At 38.6% G+C, this 18,646-nt stretch overlaps 1 protein-coding gene across 8 annotated transcripts in view; it reads right to left on the bottom strand.

Annotated features, from left to right (window-relative positions):
- NCOA2 (nuclear receptor coactivator 2) overlaps positions 1–18,646 on the bottom strand; it is a 168,339-nt gene that overhangs the window by 3,629 nt on the left and 146,064 nt on the right. For 5 of the 8 annotated variants that reach the window (XM_060775448.2, XM_060775449.2, XM_060775450.2 and 2 more), the window contains 11 exons: positions 18,224–18,434; positions 17,237–17,443; positions 16,233–16,448; positions 15,042–15,171; positions 9,937–10,102; positions 8,690–8,971; positions 6,907–6,996; positions 6,003–6,231; positions 3,830–4,007; positions 1,928–2,126; positions 1,180–1,269 (listed from right to left, as the gene is read on the bottom strand). In XM_060775448.2, the coding sequence (XP_060631431.2) occupies positions 1,180–1,269; positions 1,928–2,126; positions 3,830–4,007; positions 6,003–6,231; positions 6,907–6,996; positions 8,690–8,971; positions 9,937–10,102; positions 15,042–15,171; positions 16,233–16,448; positions 17,237–17,443; positions 18,224–18,434 (1,998 nt within the window). The remainder of the gene's footprint in view (positions 1–1,179; positions 1,270–1,927; positions 2,127–3,829; positions 4,008–6,002; positions 6,232–6,906; positions 6,997–8,689; positions 8,972–9,936; positions 10,103–15,041; positions 15,172–16,232; positions 16,449–17,236; positions 17,444–18,223; positions 18,435–18,646) is intronic. The other 3 variants (XM_060775454.2, XM_060775453.2, XM_060775455.2) reach the window with 3 other exon arrangements.

Raw genomic sequence — 18,646 nt, 5'->3', positions numbered from 1 at the left:
TAACAGTAATGAATACACATACACTTTAATCTTCTTTTCTGGAGGTTTTAAAGCAGAGACTAGATGGCTATCTGTTGGAGGTGTTTTAATTGTGTTTCCCTGCATGGCAGGGGGTTGGTCTGGGTGGCCCCTTTGGTCTCTTCCAACTATTATTCTGTAGACTTCAAATTGGCAGAACCCATCCTTCCCCCAAATAATAATGATTACCATGAAATCAAACACAATAGGATCTAACTTCCTAACAAAATTAATTTTACATGGTCTAGGCTATTTGTCCAATAAGATCTCCCCATATAGATCATCTTGGGTACTGTGGTCAGTGGAGGAGGCCCTGCTCTCATTCCCACCCCCATCACAAGTACAGCTGGTGGGAACGAGAGAGGGGGCCTTTTCCACGATCACTCTTCGTCTCTGGAACTCCCTCCCCAAAGAAATAAAAATAGTCCCCACTCTCCTTTCCTTAAAAAAAAAACCTTGAAAACACACCTCCGCACTTTGGCATATGGAGAGGAGGAGAAATAGGACACTCTGGACCACACTTATATGGAATGTTGACCGACTTACCTGTACCCTATGGCCACTTTGGCACCTTTTAATAAACAACAATAACAGCCAATTTTCTTTTATTTTAATTGTTTTTATCATGTGAGATGTTTTAACATTGAGTATGTGATTAGTGTAACTTGTTTTTATGTGATTATTTGTATCCTGTTTTTCATTTTCACGTCAGTTTTTTATGCGATAAACTCACCACTATTTTCTATTATGTTGTATTATTTTAAATGTCTTTGCATTTGTCCGGGTATTGAACATTTGCCTTTTGTGTGTAAACTGCCCTGAGGCCCTTCAGGAAGAGAGGGCAGTCTACAAATAAATTATTATTATTATTACTACTACTACTACTACTATTATACAGAATAGTCTGTTCTGTACAGGTTACGTAAATAGTTCTTACATACTTTGGGACACTTGTGTTTGCTGAACTGGTGCTCAATTCATGAATCTCATCATACACATGGACTATAAAGAGAGATGATTCCAAGGATGTATTTCCAGTAAAAAAATAAAATTAGAAGTCCATTCTGCTTGGATGTTTATCTACAGGTGTTCATGGCTTTCCAATGGAACAGTATTTGTGTTTTTCACAGATTCAAGACTGAGATATTAATTCTTTCTTACCCGTGATGCATCTCCCTCCTGCTTTATCATATCCATTCCAGGTAGCTGGTTTGGAAAAAGATTGCCTCCTCTCATAGCAGGATCATTAACCTAAGGTAGGGTAAAGACTAGTTTGTAAGTTAACCACAAAAACAGAAGCTGACTTTTAGCTGACTATAGCATAACATGCAAATACAAACCTTTCTTGTAAAAAAGAAAGTAGTCTGAATAAGAAGGTGCATTTTATATGAAGTGCCATGCATGTGCTCCAACCAACTTCTTTCTTTACAATGTTATGCTTATGCATACTTGATAGACTTGGTGATATATGTATATGTGCCTGGACACAAATACATATACATCCTGCCCAAGTTTTCTTAGAAGACTCTTTAAGGCTACAAGCCGCGCCTCTTCAGACTTATCCTGAATTTCATTTAAAAAGAATAGAATGAGTACAAGCACAGCTCGAAGAAACAGGAAATGCTTATTTCCTATTTGGTAACTTAAGATGGCTACTGAGCAAATTGTGTAGACACTTTGACAGTCCAGCCCAGTCTCAATGTGATAAATATTTGGGAATGTAAAGCTGTCTTTATATAAAAGGAACAAACAATTCTAACCCTAAAGACTCTTACTTAGCTTTTAAAAACAACTCACAGTAACATTCATATGGCCTTAGTTATGTTCTATCTACAACATTACAGAGATCTCATCCACAACATGAAAAGAGCTTCTATTTCCTGAAGTGCTCCAGGCCGAGAGTTCTCACCTGCTCAGGACCCATGGAGGACAACCCTGATGTAGGCACAGAGGTTGCTGAGGTCATGCTGATCTGCCCTGTCATCTGGTTCATGTTGTTCATACCGCTTGTGTTGGTCACCATGGATACATTGATGTTCATGTTGTTATTGTACATGCTGGTGTTGGCTTGCTGCCCAAAGTGTGGTGGAGATTGTTGTGAAAACATGCTACAGGATGAAGTACACATCGGCATGTCAGAATCAAAAGGTCCAAATTAAAATCACTCAGGGCTCAAATATTTTTGGAACACTTTAAAAGATCGACTGATGGACCTGACAAAGCCTTTCAATAAGGAGTCTAATAGGCATGATTTTGGTAAGTCCTCTTGGGGAGGGAGGGTGGGTTTAAAAATAAAAAAACTATTATTGTTATTGTTATTAATATTATTTGATACATAACAAGATTAATTCACAACAAACAAGATCACTATATGCTGGCTTTTGTATTTGATCACATGTCAGACACTTCCCAAGTGTCTAGGGCTGTGTGATATATTGGCTAATAATGAGTAGGGTGGCCTTTGGCAGCTGAGAGAAGGTACTCTTATTGGTATTATTATTACTGGTATTATTATTGGCATTATTCTTATTCTTATTATTAGGATTAGGCAATGATTTTCCCATAATTTTCCCAATGTGTATATATCTAGTATTTTGTCGAATAACATTCACTATTTAACCTACTTAGGTTTTATCATCAAGATGAAAATGGAAGTTGAAATATTCTGAGCTGCCCTTAAGGCCATTCTCAGATAGTTGTGAGAATGGCACATCCGTTTCAGAGAATCAATGATGTATCACAGAAGCATGTGTATATTCTAAAAAGGATCATCCTGTAAAGATCAAACTGCTTCAAGCAATTTTCTTTATGGTGGAAAAAATCTCAAAAATTAAATGTAAACACAGCCTTGGATGAAGATAATATTTAAAATGAATGAAACATCTTTTAAAATTTAGGCTGCATTTCTCTCAATATTTGCCTGGGAGTAAGTGCCAAAACTTACTTCTGAGTACAATGTCATAGCATTGCATTATGAATTCAGTTGTTCTGATTGTTAGAACATTGCTTGTAAATAAGCTCTTGTATATATATTTTATTCTGGATATCTTTACAGTAAAAAGAGAATAGTGGACAAATGTTCTCACAGTGAGTCGCGGTGACACAACGGGTTAATCCATTGTGACAGCTGAACTGCTGACCTGAAGGTCAGCAGTTCAAATCTGCAAAACGGGGCGAGCTCCCATCTGTCAGCCCCAGCTTCCTATGCGGTGACATGAGAGAAGCCTCCCATAGGATGATAACACATCCAGGCATCCCCAGGGTAACATCCTTGCAGACAGCCAATTTTCACACGCCAGAAGCGACTTGCAACATATTCTCAAGTTGTTTCTGACATGATTAAAAAAAATGTTCTCACAAACCACAAAGTTTCTGGGCGTTCTTGTTTTTTCCTTTCCTTTCCTTCACAAAATTCCTTCAAATGGAATAAGAGCTTTTCATCTGCTCCTTTATGGCTTAATACAACCACGGAAACATCTCTAATTTTTTAATGTGCATAAATTCACCCTGTTGAAGTGTATCTGTAAATTATGATGGAAAACAGTCCACGAGGGGAGACAGAATTAAGATTTCCTTGTATCATTTTTCTTTTGATTTCAACAATGATTCTGGTGTCAAGCTGCAGAGCTGCAGTGCTATGTGGATGGCCATGTTCAAATGCTGCACCTCTTTCTTAATGGGCACAGGAGGAAAAGAGTCATCAAACGATGGTTGCTGAAGAAGTGCATGAATGAGTTATGTGACAAGAGTCAAAACTGACATGCTGCAAGTCACAGACAAGCCACAATGATTTCAAATCGTGGGAACCTACCTGTTTGCACCAATATTCCCTTGTGCCCATCCATTCATCTCTGTGGAGGACTGGTAGGCAGGATTGGCCTGAGACTGCTGTATCATGGGACTCTGGCTATGTGCCATTCTTGGCGACATCAGAGGACTTTGAGGAGTAGTAGCCCCAGTGAAGCCTGGGTCGGGCTGCTGATTTATACCTAGGAAACAGAAGAGGTGCTTCAATCATCCTTTGCATGGCACTTGAGACAGCACAAATGAGCCCCAAATGACTACTGCTATGAACACAGCACTGAAATCTATTTGAAGAGAACTTAATGAACCAAGACAAAGCTAACTTCATGTCTTCCTTATGTCCACTCCCAGGTCATGAGTATTGTAGATCCTTCACTGTTTCTATCTTATTTGTTAACAAACATCTGCTGGAGATATTTATTAAACTGTAATTTGGAAAATTACTGAGCTTACACTAAATGTCAAACCCAGGTAGAATAAGATCTCAGCAATTTCTTTGTTCAAAGGTGAAAATTCCTTCTTTTTGCAACTTCATCATCACTTGTTTAACAATATGAACAACCAAAGGTAAAGATTTTCCCCTGACATTAAGTCCAGTCGTGTCTGACTCAGGGTTGGTGCTCATCTACTCATAAGAACATATTTTTGAACTGCTAGGTTGGCAGAAGCTGGGTCTAACAGTGACATTAAGTCCAGTCGTGTCCGACTCTGAGGGTTGGTGCTCATCTACTCACAAAAAAATAACATGTTTTTGAACTGCTAGGTTGGCAGAAGCTGGGTCTAACAGTGAGAGCTCACTCCACTCCCAGGATTCGAACTGGTGACATTTCCGTCATCAAGTTCAGCAGCTCAGCAGTTTAGCCCACTGTGCCACGGGGGCTCCATGAACAATCAAATTTGGATCTTATTAATTTAGCCAAGTGGCAGAAAAATAAGATAAACAAATTTTAGAAAGTGGCAGAAAAATAAGATAAACACATTAACAAATACATGGGAAGTGAACAGCTGTTTTTATTTAGTGTTGGAAATAGCAACATTTGCAAGACTCCATTAGTTTTTTGTTATGTATATAATTGCTTACTGTATTATATGTGTGTGTATTGGTTTACAATTTTACTTAACCTCTTTGTTGTTGGAGGGGCTGCAGACCATGTGATTGGGTCTGGACATGTTCGGGTCTAGGACTCCATTTTAGTTTGTAGATGCCATTAGACTCTTATTGAGAGTAGAAATCATTAGACACTTAGGGAGAGTAGAAGCAAGCAGATGCTTTTAGATGTCAGAGTGTGTGTTTAACATCAGAAGCAGTAAGTTCAGTTTAGATTTCAATGCAGGAACTGTATACTTAGAGATTAGACAGAGAGATGCTTTGGAGTATGAGCTATTGTTTCTAAGAAGATGCCTGTGTTAACTCCACAGAGAAACTACTTAAAATCCTATTGTAACTGGATTTGTATGCAAAGTGCCTGTGAAGTTTTGTGAGTAAACCATCTATGTTACTTTTAGAGAAAACTGTTTATTTTGTCTCTTGAGAGCATGACTTAAAGGCAAATATATTTTAAGGGAGAGTAGTTTTTTTGGGCAACTAAAGGAACACTTCTGAAACTCTGCTGAATATGTGTTTGTGCATTGGCATGTCTTTGTTCCTAACAGCTCAAAGACATACCTAGGTACATCAGATAAACAGCTGAGAGACCTAGTTGCCTTGCATGAATGCTGGTGAACACCATTTTTCAAAAGGTTGTGACTTCTAACAAGGTCATGCCTTTGCAGTGAGACCAGTGACTTTCCAAAAAGGTTATGAATCCTATTTCCCAAATAGTTATGGAGATTCACATTTTCCAAAATTTAGAACTGCTGAATTTTTTTTAGAACTTGAGAATCTACACTGCCACATAATCTGGGGTAAAAATATATTCTGGGATCCGATTCTGGGATATAAGGCAGTGTGGAACCCTCCCCCCCCCCCCCCTTAGTGAAACTACAACTTTTGAATTATTTCCACACGGGTGAGAAATTTCTGAGAAGAAAATAATCCCCTATTCCAATAATTTTGACTACTTCCATTTTAATTACTCATAAGGAAACTTCTCAAGAAGTTGTGAGGGAGAAGCTGTGATCCAGAAGTCAAGAATGTTAGGATAGAGACGGATGAAAGATATTGAAATAAATCAAAATACCATAATTTGGAGGAAATGGAAACTGTTGGGTGTTTGCCTGGGGAATCCGGGGATTGGTCATTGTTGTTGGTATGCCGCCAGAGGCCACCATACTTGGTGTCATATTCATTGTCTGTCCTCGCATCATCAGAGTTCGTTGTTGTACTTGCTGTTGCATCTGTCTATGCCTCAGGTGCTGGCTTAGTATCTCCCTCTGCCTCTGGGCTAACATCTGTGAATTGATAGGTCCCTGCAGGAAAAACAAAGATGGTATCATCACATACAGCTAGCTAAGGCATTTTCTGGAGCTCGTACTTGTCAGCGGCACTGGCATGTATCTTTGCTTTGCCGTTTAGTATTTTTTAAATGGTAAAGTGCAGGACTATGTCTGGGACCTTCAAGTGAAAGCAAACACACTACCATTCAGCTACAGTCCTTCACTTTGGGAATCAAAATGAGAAAAAAAAACTACCCAGACAAAACTCCATGGAGGAGAACAACATCACAGGCAAGTGGTATGAATTATTAAAGTAAGGCCAATCTACAAAGGAGAGCCTAAACTATAACTTACAGTTCTAACATTTGCAAGTTGAATGATCAAACTACACACATTGTGAAAAACATTCAGATTAAAAATAGTTTTTATTCTTTTTGTTCTAGCAATTTTTAAGGACAAAAAGCATAGCTCTCAGATTGAGATACTGATACATCAAGCAAGATCCATTTACATTGTTGTCTCACAATTCCATTGCTTAAAAATGGCAAGAGGTGTTTCTTTATGGAAGCCTATCTTAAGTATAGCAGTATTCACAGGGGTGGGTAACTCACTTATGCACAAGCAAGAACTTTTGGAATGGAGATTTAAAAGCTGCAGAGGTTTTAATTATAGACCATTGGCTATATAGATTGGAATAATATTCAATACCTGCTCCCTCACCTGTGTAGGTACTCCAGGTCTCAGAGATAGATTCATATTAGAAACATTGCTGATCTGATTTATCAGTGGCTGGCGGTTCTAAGACAAGAAGGAAAAGAGAAGAAAATGAAATTGTGAAAAACAAAGTGCATTAAAACGGCAGAAGAAATAATTTTGCTTGGTTCACAAGTATCAGTCCTAAGGTTACTTTTTTTTTTTTTGGTTGTGTCAGGAGCGACTTGAGAAACTGCAAGTCACTTCTGGTGTGAGAGAATTGCAAGGACATTGCCCAGGGGATGCCTGGATGATTTGATGTTTTTATCATCCTTGTGGGAGGCTTCTCTCATGTCCCCGCATGAGGAGCTGGAGCTGATAGAGGGAGCTCATCCGCCTCTCCCCGGATTCGAACCTGCGACCTATCGGTCTTCAGTACTGCCAGCAAAAGGGTTTAACCCACTGCGCCACTGGGCGCTCCCCTAAGATTACATGACAATGACTCAGTTAAGTTATAAGACCCATGCTGTACTCTTTGACAATGAACTATAGTAAGGATTCTAGATGTAAGAGCAAATAATATTTTGCCATGACAAAGGAAATATGGTGAGAATCTGAACATGAAAGGGCAAAATAGAATGTTCAAGCTTGACATTTGTTCAGATGTCAAATTATGGTTTATATAACATCAAACTAAATCTTATACATGTGCCAAGTACCCATAGTATTTTATAATAGTCAATGAGTTGGTTGGAGCCCCCGGTGCCACAGTGGGTTAAACCTCTGTGCCGGCAGGACTGAAGACCAAAAGGTCACAGATTTGAATCCGGGGAGAGCACGGATGAGCTCCCTCTATTAGCTCCAGCTCCTCATGTGGGGACATGAGAGAAGCCTCCCACAAGGATGGTGAAAACATGAAAACATCCGGGTGTCCCCTGGGCAACATCCTTGCAGACGGCCAATTCTCTCACACCAGAAGCGACTTGCAGTTTCTCAAGTCGATCCTGACATGAAAAAAAAATGAGTTGGTTCAAGATGTAGCTTTATATAAAGTCAAACCAAAGAAAGCATGATAAAGTCTCATTGATCCCAACCTGTCTGTGTAAAGCACAACACATGGAGAACAATTTAGTCTATCACCTCTTCCTTTCCCCCACATTACTGAAGAAATGCACAATATTTTTTAAGCGGGGAATAATCTTTTGTGAATGGAGGACCAGACATTGCTATTTGCAGGGTGTGGACTACTTTGTGTAGTGCTATGGCATGGTACTGTTCATTTTCTCTGCATACATGAACTATTAGTATTTTATTTGTTGGATGCAGCAATGTTGAGAAAAACTAGAGTAAGAAAGGTGGTGTCGATTCCTTCAACTTTACTGAAGCAGACCTAAAGAACAGCTGCTCGGAAAAGTGAAGTTATCAAAAGATTTTGCCAACTTGAGGATGAGATATTTTCTTCTTTTTTAGACATTGTTTTTATAGATATATATACCTTTCTTTCAATTCAATATTTGGCCAGAAATATTGCAGAATATTTAGAAAAAGGAAAACAACACGTGCCTTACATTGCAATTTATATAACCAAAATAAATTTCAGAAGTTATCATTGAATCTTCGAACAAGCATACAAAACCTGGATGCTAGGGACACAAGTGAAGATGTATTACCAGGCACCAAAATCAATGTCTTGTCTCAGACTATTTATTTTATATGTGAAGTCAAATATTCACACAGTCGATGTATTTCAATACCACAATGAGATAGTAAAAACAGCAACAGACAGCATATGGAATACCTGCTGTGCTTGAAGTCTATGCTGCAGTTGTAGTCGCAGTTGATTTGGCTGGTTCTGCACTATCCCTGCTGGCCTTAAACCAGGCCTGGGCTGCATGCGCAGTGCTGCGTAACCTGGTCGCTGAGCCATTGGATGAAAGTTTGGATCCTGGATTGGTGGGTAGTTGCCTTGGGCCATTTGAGCTTGAGATGCATACTGCTGTGTGAAAACAGGTGCCTTTTGTTCCAGGATGATGTTTGATTCTTGACTTGAGAATGGCTCCGGGTCCACAGCTTGGCTCTGCTGAAGGAAAACAAACAAAAATTATACATGAAGGTAGAAGACTGATGGTTTTAGAATACATATGTGTAGAGACTTTAAAAACACACCTATTTGATATACAAGGTTTGCTCTTGAATTTGTATATAAGGCAGAACAGGTACATTTAAAAAGTGTAACTCCAGATATCTCTATCTATCTATCTATCTATCTATCTATCTATCTATCTATCTATCTATCTATCTATCTATCTTTCTATCTATCTTTGGATAGTATAGGGAAGGATTAACACTCCTGTGGTGTTTGTTTTGCTGTCTGTGCCTGTTTGAAGATTTTACCTCACTTTCTGTCCCTGTGATAATTGGATTTTGAAAAATGTGGCTTGTTGGTGATAAAACTTCAGTGGAGACACTTTTAACCCATGACAACTCTTTCAGGAGTGAATTTCCCTTCCTAGGAGTAGATTTCTCTCACTTCCTGTTGCCTCACCCCATTCTTAATGATGAGTCGTTTGCAACTTGGATGTTTGTAACTCAGGGACTGCCTGTATACACAGTTGTACTGGACAGAAGTAGAAACATTTATGTAAATGAGCTGTGATGATCCCAGAGCTTATACACTTTCCTTCCCAAGTCTTTTGTAGCTAAGGAGATTAAGAGAAACCATGGTTTGATTCAATCTTAGTTTATCCAAACCACCACTTTTGAGTTGAAATGTCACAACACACTGTAGATTGTTTAAACTCTGAATTTAAAAGTTCCTCAAATGTAGAAGAGGAGACAATACATGAACCACAGGCTTGCTGAAGCTTGTTCCCATCTCAGGACATGACCATTACTTTTATGTCTAAATTTGCCATTCTACTGCTTACTTCTGTCATATCTTTGGATCTTGGCTAAGATATGTGTGGCACACACTATTGAAATAAATTAACTAGAGAAATTTCAAAACATTTAAAAGATGTAGAAACTTTTAGTAGAACGGTTTACCTGACTGACTAGTTCTGGTATTCCAAGAGCTCTGTCAATTTCTTCAAGACCATCAAAATTTCTTAGTGCCATATAAAGCTGGTCAAGGAGAGTTCCCTCATCACTCGGAGACTCCGTCGCAGGATGCTGGCACAGCAAGTCATCTGGAGAGCTCCCAAATGGTTGCCTACAAAGAAAAGTAGATAGCTTGGTAAAGGATCAAATCTCACACTATCAGAAGTTCCAAATTAATTCAAGAAGATCCCCAGTTTGCTAGGCAAGAAATGCCACATTGAGCACACCCAGCTTCATCTGGGATCTAGTTTGTACTTGAATGGATGACTGTCAGGGAACACTAGGGATATCCATGAAAGTCTAGGAAGGAACACGCTGAAGTAGATGGTCAGACTCAGTAAGGCTCAGATCCAGTAAGTAGACTGGCAAAGCACAAGACTCTATTGTAATACTTGTGTCTCAGAAGGGACAGAAGGCTGTTTGTTCATCCTCATTTTCTCTTCAGCTGTGCAACAGCAGTCAGAATTTTTTCTCCAGGATAAGGGGATAGACAGAGCATCTGACTGCATGGATGGACATCTACTTCCATGACATTGGACGTATGCCATTCTAAGTTTGTGTTCCAGCGGTTTGTTTGGTTTTTTTTGTTTAATATATGTGAACTGCTGTCTACTGCTACTGAATTGTGGACAGATCTGAAATGTGAAAGAATCTAAGTTTCTGATCAACCACAAAGAAAGAAACACAACTAATGTCAAAGAGGAAGTAGGAGGAAGCATTTGTCTTTCTTTACTTGCTGTTTTCCATTTGCAACTTTCTTTAGCTGCTCCCTTAACTCCAACATCCACTACACATGGCATGTATTTTCTAGGATGCATGAAGGGGGAATGGTAAAACTGGTAGGCAGAGGAAAACTTAAGAACCCTCACTGCCACTTTTCTATGGCAAATCATACTTTCACATTGTATTCAATAGGGAATTTATCTCAGACCTCTTTATTTCTATGCTTTTCATTGCCTAATTAAGAATACAACAAGCATTCCAATTAGTTTGTGCTGCAATGTTTCTGCTATTTTTATATATGGTTTCAATTTAAATTCTAATATTATTTTAGATTTTAAATTTAATGCTGGGTTTGTAGAATTTTCTTGAACAAGTTTTGTTGAGGAATAAAGTGGCACTTAAAAATGTAAAATAAAAAGTATTTTTTGCAAAATCGTTTCTAGCACTATCAGTTGAAAAATCTTGCATCTGAGTAAAAACGCAGGCATAACATTCAGTTGCCTTATCTAAGTAAAATTAAACTGAACATATTTAAGTGTAATCATCTCTCCCAACTCATGTATGAAACAATTTTCATCTCTGTCATCCCATGTATGATAAAATTTCTCTACATGGAAAATATGATCTTCTATTTGCAGACTTTTATTCCAGAATGAAAGAAAGCTAAGTGTTAACCAAATATGATCATGGTTGCTAAACAAAAGGATAATGTAGCACTTTTGAAACAAACAGAGGAACTTTGTAGCATGAATGTTTGTGGACCGAATCTATGTCATCAGAAGAATGGAGCAAGGTTAATTATGGTTTTGTGTGTGTGTGGGGGGGGGGGGGCGCAACAACATATTGTGTAAAGCCAAGATTACTTTTGGAATCCCCGACACCACAGTGGGTTAAACCGCTGAGCTTGCTGACTGAAAAGTCACCAGTTTGAATCCGGCAATCGGGGTGAGCTCCCGCTGTTAGCCACAGCTTCTACCAACCTAATAGTTCGAAAACATGCAAACGTGAGTAGATCAATACTCTGGTGGGAAGTTAGTCGTGCTCCATGCTGGCCACATGACCTTGGAGGTGTCTACAGACATCGCTGGCTCTTCGGCTCAGAAATTGAGATGAGCACCAACCCCCAGAGTCGGACACGATTGGACTTAATGTTAGGGGAAAACCTTTACCTTTACTAACCATATGAATGGTAGAGGGAATTATTGGAATGTAGTGTGGGACATTCCACACTGGGAACCAAGAAGGGATTATATCAAAATGGACAGAAGAACCCTCAAGAAGCTGGGGTGTTAACTAGTATTATGTGTAACATGCCAGGAAACAATTGCCTCAATTCAGCAGTCAATACATTAGAATTTGTGGCTACACCCCAATTCTGCTATTTCTCTTTCTAATCTCCCATTGAAGTTTTTGTTGTTGTTCAATGACTGGTATTCTGAGGTCTGAGATGGAATGCCCAAGAACACAGAAGCGTTCTGCAACTAGTTTTTGAATATTCCCATTGTGTATTCTATAATCACATGTAGTAATAGAAACTTGCTCTGCATATTTATCTCAAATAAACCATACTGAAATATTTTTGATATCTCTTGTGATAAAGCTAAGTACTTGTTAGGCATACATAAAACCAGCAGATATAGTCACTGCCCTGAAAAGATTTATAAAGAGCCACAGCACAGACTCAAAGCTTATATACTATATAAGGCTAAGAACTAGCCAGAGAGACTGCTTCTTTCCTTGTGACGGGATTGAAATGACTGAGATCAGCAGAAGCTTTAAAGCTGAAGCTTTATTGATATAAATCAGTAAAGACATTTAGTCATTTATTCATCCTGCTTGATCTTAAATAGGTCAAGTAAGACAGCCATTAGGCCACAGCGAAACAGTCTTCCTCAGACCTTTCCAGAAAGGAGTAATTCAAGTGCAGTCAGTAAAATGCTTCTTGTTTCTTTGTACTACTTGGTTTATTTATTTAGAAAAACATTTTTATCTTGCCTTCAGGCACAACTTTAGGTCTGAAATAAGTCCAAACCCAAAAGATGACAATAAAAACAGAATTTGACACTAACAACAATAAAGAAGAAGAAAGGCTATACATAAGACATTACTCACAGTGATTGAGTGGGAAACTTTTAGGCTTTTGTTTTTTTAAAATGTGGCCACAGATTAATTATGCCAAGGAGTGCTTTGAATATATGTGAAGAGTGGAAATATTAAATAGCGGAAACCATGGTAAAAACTAACAATAGGCACCATACACAAGCCCAATATTATAAACAAAACTTAAACTAATTTACTTCAAGTAAAACCATAACTTCATCAATGTAGACTTAGGGTCAGCAGTAATTTATATTGTTTTTCAGTTTTATACAAGATGGCTGGAATCCTGTATTGGCTTATATTTAGCTAAGTAACATCCCCTGACCTGATTCCTCCAAACCTGATGGAAACATTCAACTGTGCTCTGATATTTGGTAGAATGGATAATGAATATGAATGGATAATGAATATGAAATAATTGCCTAACTTTAACTGTTTTGTATTCATGATCACTACTGAGTCATGATTCTGTAACTATTTTGTATTTGTGTTTTGATGCCAAGATTATATTTCACCTCCCAATCTATTTTTTGGGGAATCAGCTGCATGCAGAGACGGAGGTCCATTCTGCCAGAAATCAAAGCACAGTTGAATGATACTCTTAAAGATACACTCTGAAGCTTTGCTGACATATGTGTCTATATTTTTAGTACTGAAATAAGGTCCATTGCTACTGAGCACAATTCAAAGTGCTGGCTTTAGCCTATAAATCCCTAAACGGTTCAGATCCAGGTTACCTAACCGAATGTATCTCCCTTTATGAGCCAATTAGAACATTAAGATTGGCTGAGGAGGTCCTGCTCTTAGTCTCGCCACACCTGCAGGCACGACTGGTGGGGAAGAGAGACAGGTCCTTCTTAGTGGTGGCCCCTTGGCTGTGGAACTCCTTCCCCAGTGAAATAAGGATGGCCCCCTCCCTCCTGACATTTAGGAAACTACTTAAAATTTGGCTTTTCAAGCAAGCATTCAAAGAGTGAGATGAAATAGTCAAGATAAACGTTAGAATTGGTGCAATGTTAAATGTTCTATGTTTTGTGTTTGTCGATGTCCAATGCCTTATAGTTTACTGGTTTTAATCTATTGTTATATGGTATTTTGTTATGTGACGTATTTTATATTTTGTGAGGCATTGAATTTTGCCATTTACTTTGTTGTGAACTGCTTTGAGTCCTTCAGGACTGAGAAAAACAGTATATAAATGAAATAAATAAATAATATAAGTTTTATTCATTTTCTGGGCTCCATTTTTTACTTTTTCAATTTAATATTTGCAAAAATTCTAGCTGTGTACACCAATACTAAAATTACATTATAGAGATATAATAAACAATCAAGTATTATTTCAGGAATAAAAAGAAGAGGCTCCGCTATTGGATATCTTTCTGTCACTGAAGCAGGAAGGAGGTGATCCCCAACTTCCTGTACTCCCAAAACAGACCCCAAGGAGGTTGGGAAAGTGGTTGACATAAAGAACTATTTGGGAGAAGAAGATTCCATCATGTTGGTGGTTGAATACTACTGCAATATAGCCTTCTGCTTAGATGAAAATTCATTTTACATTCATTCGCTTGAGCCAAACACAAAATTACTGCTGTAAGAAAAAAAATCATCATATAATACAATCCATGAAGGGCAGGTTCAAGAACAGTGCAATTGCACCAATTACAGAAGTCTGCAGCAGTGTTACTTGAAGTGGTGGACCACTTGCCAGTGCCAGTCAATTTGGCTCCTGCAGCATTTTCAAGAAAGGACAAAGGAGTCAAATATGGCATTGTTCCCTGGCTCACTCAGGAAAAAACTGCCCCCCATCAGATACCTTCAGAAGTACTGATCTAGAGCAGGCCTGCACAACTTGTGATACTCCAGGTGTTCTGGACTTCATCTCCCCTGAAGTCATGGCCATTGAAGAAGCTGGCTAGGGCTTCTGGGAGTTGGAGGCCCAAACATCTGGAGGGCTGCAAGTTGTGCAGGCCTGATCTTGGGTATTCTAAATAAACCATTTCCCCCACCAAAACCATCTGGTTCACTTGACAGAGCTTGTACCTACACACGTCTACTAATTTACTTCTATTAAGTGTGAATAAGACTTAGGCAAATATATTTAATAGAGGACTTAGTTGTGAAATGATACAGGAGAGAAAGTCAACTTGGATATAATGCATAAACAGAAAGGATCAATGAATGATTTGTAAAAAGAACACACTCATCATTAGATATAACCAACCTACCGGTTCTGATTGCTAAAGGATGCCTGATCGATCGGCAAGATACTCTCTGGCCATGGAGCAGTCTGATTGGGAGGAGCCTGTGGCTGGGTATACTGGGGTCCTCCCATATTCATCTCTAGCTCAGAGGCCCCTGGCGAAGGAAAAGCAATGCAAATAAAATACCACTAGAATTAATGACACTATTTTCAGGTGTACAGCCTATTTATTACATACAGTAATCTTTTCTTTAAAAGAGGCTGAGATTTTGTTGGGAGACTATCTTCCCTCAAAAAACATACCTTCAAAATAGTAGAACTTGCTACCCAACATTTCCATGTTGCATTGAAAATGATGGAAGGAGTATGACATGCTTAGTTCTTTCCATATATGTGGATGTGACATGACAGGCTTCCCCATATTAATGTGTGCCCAGCAACTGTAAAAGAACAGGACATGTCGTTGTCCATGCCCCTGTTCTCCAACAATTAAGATATGTCCACATTTGTGTGAAATGTTGCACTGCTTAAAAGGTAGGTTATTGGGGGCCTAATTGGTTATTTCACAGTTAGAAAAGGCTTATGGCCTAAAAATGAACTGTAACAACATGAATCAGACTTACACAGTTGTAATTAATGAACAGAACAGCTAGTATTTAGACATCTTTCCACCTCAACATATGGGCACAGAATAATATAGAAGAGACTTCAAGGATCTAATCCAACCCCCCAACGAGGCACAAACACACAATCAAATCACTCCCATCTAGCCTCTTTCAAAAATGTCATACATTCCACTGTGTTCATTTTTAGGCCATACGCCTTTTCTAACTGTGAAATAACCAAAAGGCCCCCTATAACCTACTTTTTAAGCAATGCAACACTTCACACAAATGTGGACATATCTTTGTTGCTGGAGAACAGGGGCATGGACAACGACATGTCCTGCTCTTGCTGTCAGGAAATTTCCCCTAATATTTAGATGGTATGATTGGTTCAAGTCCATTGTTGCTAGCTGAGCAAACTAGCTGTGCAGATACTAAAAGAAAACATAGATTTGCCTCCAAACAAAATATATTTCAAGCACGACTCTATCTGCTGCATTGTCAAAGTAGCTGTATTTGCATCCAATTACATCTAGGTGGCATTATCTTCCAGCTGTGATTGTGTAAAATGCAATGAAAGCAGAATGTATGACAACTAGATTTCAGCTTACCCATATTCATGACTTGAGACTGAAGCATCTGCCTTGGACCAGGCTGACTGTTAGGTCTCAAAGGAAGGCTGGATGTTGGGTTACGTATCATACCTCCTTGGATTGGCCTATTCATGGTGTTTGTTGTCGCAGCACAGGTAACTCTCACAGCAGCCCCTTGGGAGCCCCAGTCTCCTGATGGCATACTAGGCCGAGGAGGATTACCACCAATCATTCCTATAAAAACCGAGACCATGTCTTGAGCAGAGCATTAACTCTGAGGTTTTGATAAACAAATAATAAGAATAACATTCTAAGATAGTCCAGAACCATTCTCTTCAGCATCGTTTTAGTGAAAAATATTTTTAAAGTGGAATATTAAATCAAATGGTACATAGGCTATGGCATCACCTCCCCCTCATTTCTAATATTCTCTACCAATTATAGATTCATTAATTATATGTAAAATAATATACCAAAGTAAGAGTGGACAGAGGTCAATACTTAATTCCACACAGGTGATTGGTTTGACATGTACAATGCATAAGTAATAATCATGGTAAACAAATATGCTATCTCAGAAATAATCCATTCAATTTATTTCTGTATAAATCCAATGGTAGATAACAATATTTTTCAGAGAACCCCAAAATCAGACTCAATTTACCAGAGGGATTTTTATTTTTGGAAGGAACTTTTAGTGTAATACTAAATGTGTCCACTCAGAAATAAATCCCACATATATCTGAAACTAAATTTATTTCCAGGGATGGTTTTAGGAGTCCAATTCTATATACTGTAAATGAAAGTGAGTCTTCTTCAATGCTGGCTTTGACTTATTGCTGTAAGATTACTACCAAACACATTTGCTTTTGTTTCCACACAGAGCCATTCATCTACTGGATAAACTATTATTTTTGAGAGATCTTGCTTCCTTTCCAGCTATAACCAAACTAGAATAAGTCACAGTCCTTGAAGTCATGGAAAACATTGCAAAAAATCGCCGTGTTCAAAGTTTTCTTTACCTGGGCTATTGTTCCCTAGGTTTGCTTGATTTCCCATCATCCCTTGAGTGCCCATCATTCCGGGCTGAGGTATTACTGAATATGGACTGTTGTTTCTTATGGGTGTAAAAGTTCCAGCACCTGATGTATTCTGCAATGCGATATCAAGCTGCAAACTCTGGTTTGGTAGCATCCTTCCCAACTGCGCTTGCCTTGTATTAGTAAAAGCTAAACAGGTGGAAATGGAGGGTAGAAAAAGGTAGAAGAGATAAATGTTTGAGATCAAACTCTTACATTATATCAACAAAAGTAATAGTTTTAAAACAACAGCAGTGACAACAACAACTATAATTCTGACCACATTTTAAAAAATCTGTAATATTGCTTATATTCTTGAACATAAGAAAAACAAAATGCATAATTAAAGGAAAGAACAGATGGGTGATGGATAAATGAATGAAGGGTAGAGAGGGTAGCTGCATGTATGTGCTTGTTTGTTTGCATGGATGTCCAAACATTTATGAAAACATGTGTGTCCCTCCATTTCCTGCCTGGGGAGTGCATGCAACCCTAATTTGAAAAAAAGTACTCTCATTCCTGATTTAAATGACCAAAGATGTGTGAAAGGCTTCACTTCAGATCTTCTTTTCTGTGTTTTACTGTAATGATTTAATTTCTCCTTTGTTGTTAACAGTGCCACATCCACCAACGTCAATAAATAATATGTTGCAAACTTATGCTTAAGTGATGGAGACAAGCTAAAAATGTTATCAGCAGAAAGTATGAATTTAAAATAGAAAGCTCCATAGTAGTGTAATATGTTGGTTTGAGATTATACAATATCTGATTTGACAACACCATTCTTAAGAAGCAGAACAGCAGATGGTGCTGTGTGAGCACTGCAAATTTCTAAACTGCACTAAAATATGGAAGACTCATAGGCAAAGGCTACATTTTTCCTTTTATACTAAATCTGTTGTGATCATGATGGGGTAATAGCTCACTCACTGCTCTGCGACATCCTCATAGCGGGTTTGGGGGCTCCAACAGGTGTGCCAGGGCTGTTTTCACCTGTGATCTGCATGAGGTCATTGATGATGGCTTGTTTATCAACCGATCCTGCTGAAGCAACTGGTCGGGTATCTGGGAAAAGCTGAGACAACTGGCTGTTTTGCAGATCATCCAGAATTTCTTCCAAGTTATCTAGCTCACTGCCAGGCTTTAATGAAAGAGGGAGAAAAGAAAGCATGTGTTTTTCATACTGAGAACAAGCTCTCTAACCGCGATAGTCCAAGTAACAGGAAACAGAATGAGGACCCGTAGCACCCAGTACATCTTCCATCACTTCGAAGGGTTTGGTATCTACTTATACAAACAAGACATTGTTGGGGATTTGACAGACAAGGAACACTAGTTGTATATGTACTCAAA

Source organism: Anolis sagrei, chromosome 4 (assembly GCF_037176765.1).
Source record: "Anolis sagrei isolate rAnoSag1 chromosome 4, rAnoSag1.mat, whole genome shotgun sequence".
NCBI lineage: Eukaryota > Metazoa > Chordata > Lepidosauria > Squamata > Dactyloidae > Anolis > Anolis sagrei.
Note: the sequence above shows the minus strand (reverse complement) of the source record. Positions and strands in the feature narration are given on the sequence as shown.